General features: G+C 35.5%; 1 protein-coding gene across 1 annotated transcript; it reads left to right on the top strand.

Annotated features, from left to right (window-relative positions):
- Positions 1-384: 384 nt before the first annotated feature.
- Positions 385-918, top strand: LOC107443593 (general transcription factor II-I repeat domain-containing protein 2B-like). The gene has a single exon (XM_016057513.2). The coding sequence runs from the start codon at positions 385-387 to the stop codon at positions 916-918; it is 534 nt and encodes a 177-aa protein (XP_015912999.2).
- Positions 919-1,146: the final 228 nt, after the last annotated feature.

Raw genomic sequence — 1,146 nt, 5'->3', positions numbered from 1 at the left:
ACATTTATCGACATTTTACAGCCAAGCACAATAATGCCAACTACGGAGCAATGTCTGAATGTAAAAGAAGACAAAATGAAGAAAGTTTTCTTAAAGAATTATCAGGCAACAAAATTTTTTCAGGACGATAAACAGTGTCCAAGGAGCAGCTACGCATGCAAGTTACATTGTAGTATGCACTATTGCTAAAAATAATAAGTCTAGAATATAATATAAATAATAAAATATAATATAAATAATAAGTACAGAGGAACTAGCGTACATGCGTTCTTTAAAGAGAACTTCCACGGGATGTAATATTTTTCGTGAGTTTCAGGAAGGGTTTTTAACTCTGAAAGTGGCCAGAACAAAAATATGTAATATTTCGACTGATGGGCACAAAATATGACAGGAATAAAATCTGGATTCCTTGGACTCTTTAATCAGGCCTATCCCGGGAATAACGTTAGTTTTCTACTTTGTGTTATACACCAAGATGCTCTGTGTAAATCTGCAATGAATATGAAACCTGTGCTTGATGCAGTAGTAAAGCTTATTAATACTATTCGATTTCGTGGGCTTACTCACCGGCAATTCCGAGATTTTCTTCAGTCCGTGCAATCTGAATACTCTGATGTACTGTATTACACGAATGTAAGGTGGCTTAGTGCAGGATGTTTTTTTGAGCGAGTTTGGCAGCCGAAGGTCGACATAGTGTCGTTCTTCCATGAGAAACAGTCTTCAACAGAGTGCGAAATATTAGAAGATACAGCATGGCTTTCAGACTTTGTATTTTTCCCAGATCTTCTTTGTCATATGAACAACTTGAATGTTGAAATGCAAGAGAAAAATCAATTCATCGATGATATCTGGGCCCATCTCAAGGCTTTTAAACTGAAGCTTAATCTGTTTGCTGGGCAGCTAGCTAAGAACGACTAGTCTTATTTCTCGAGGTTAAATTCAATACCCTCAGTAAATAAGGAAAATATTAGGAACTATGAAGATGGCTTGAAAAAACTCCATTTTGAATTTGATAGCAGATTTTAAGATTTCAGTGCCATTCAAACAGAATTAGATATTTTTACCATGCCTTTCAACGTAAATTGTGAAACAGTGAGGTCGGATTTGCAGCTTAAATTAATTGAGTTGAAATCTAACAATCATCTG

Source organism: Parasteatoda tepidariorum, chromosome X2 (assembly GCF_043381705.1).
Source record: "Parasteatoda tepidariorum isolate YZ-2023 chromosome X2, CAS_Ptep_4.0, whole genome shotgun sequence".
Classification (NCBI taxonomy): domain Eukaryota; kingdom Metazoa; phylum Arthropoda; class Arachnida; order Araneae; family Theridiidae; genus Parasteatoda; species Parasteatoda tepidariorum.
The sequence above is the reverse complement of the archived record's forward strand: the minus strand, read 5'-3'. Positions and strand labels throughout refer to the sequence as shown.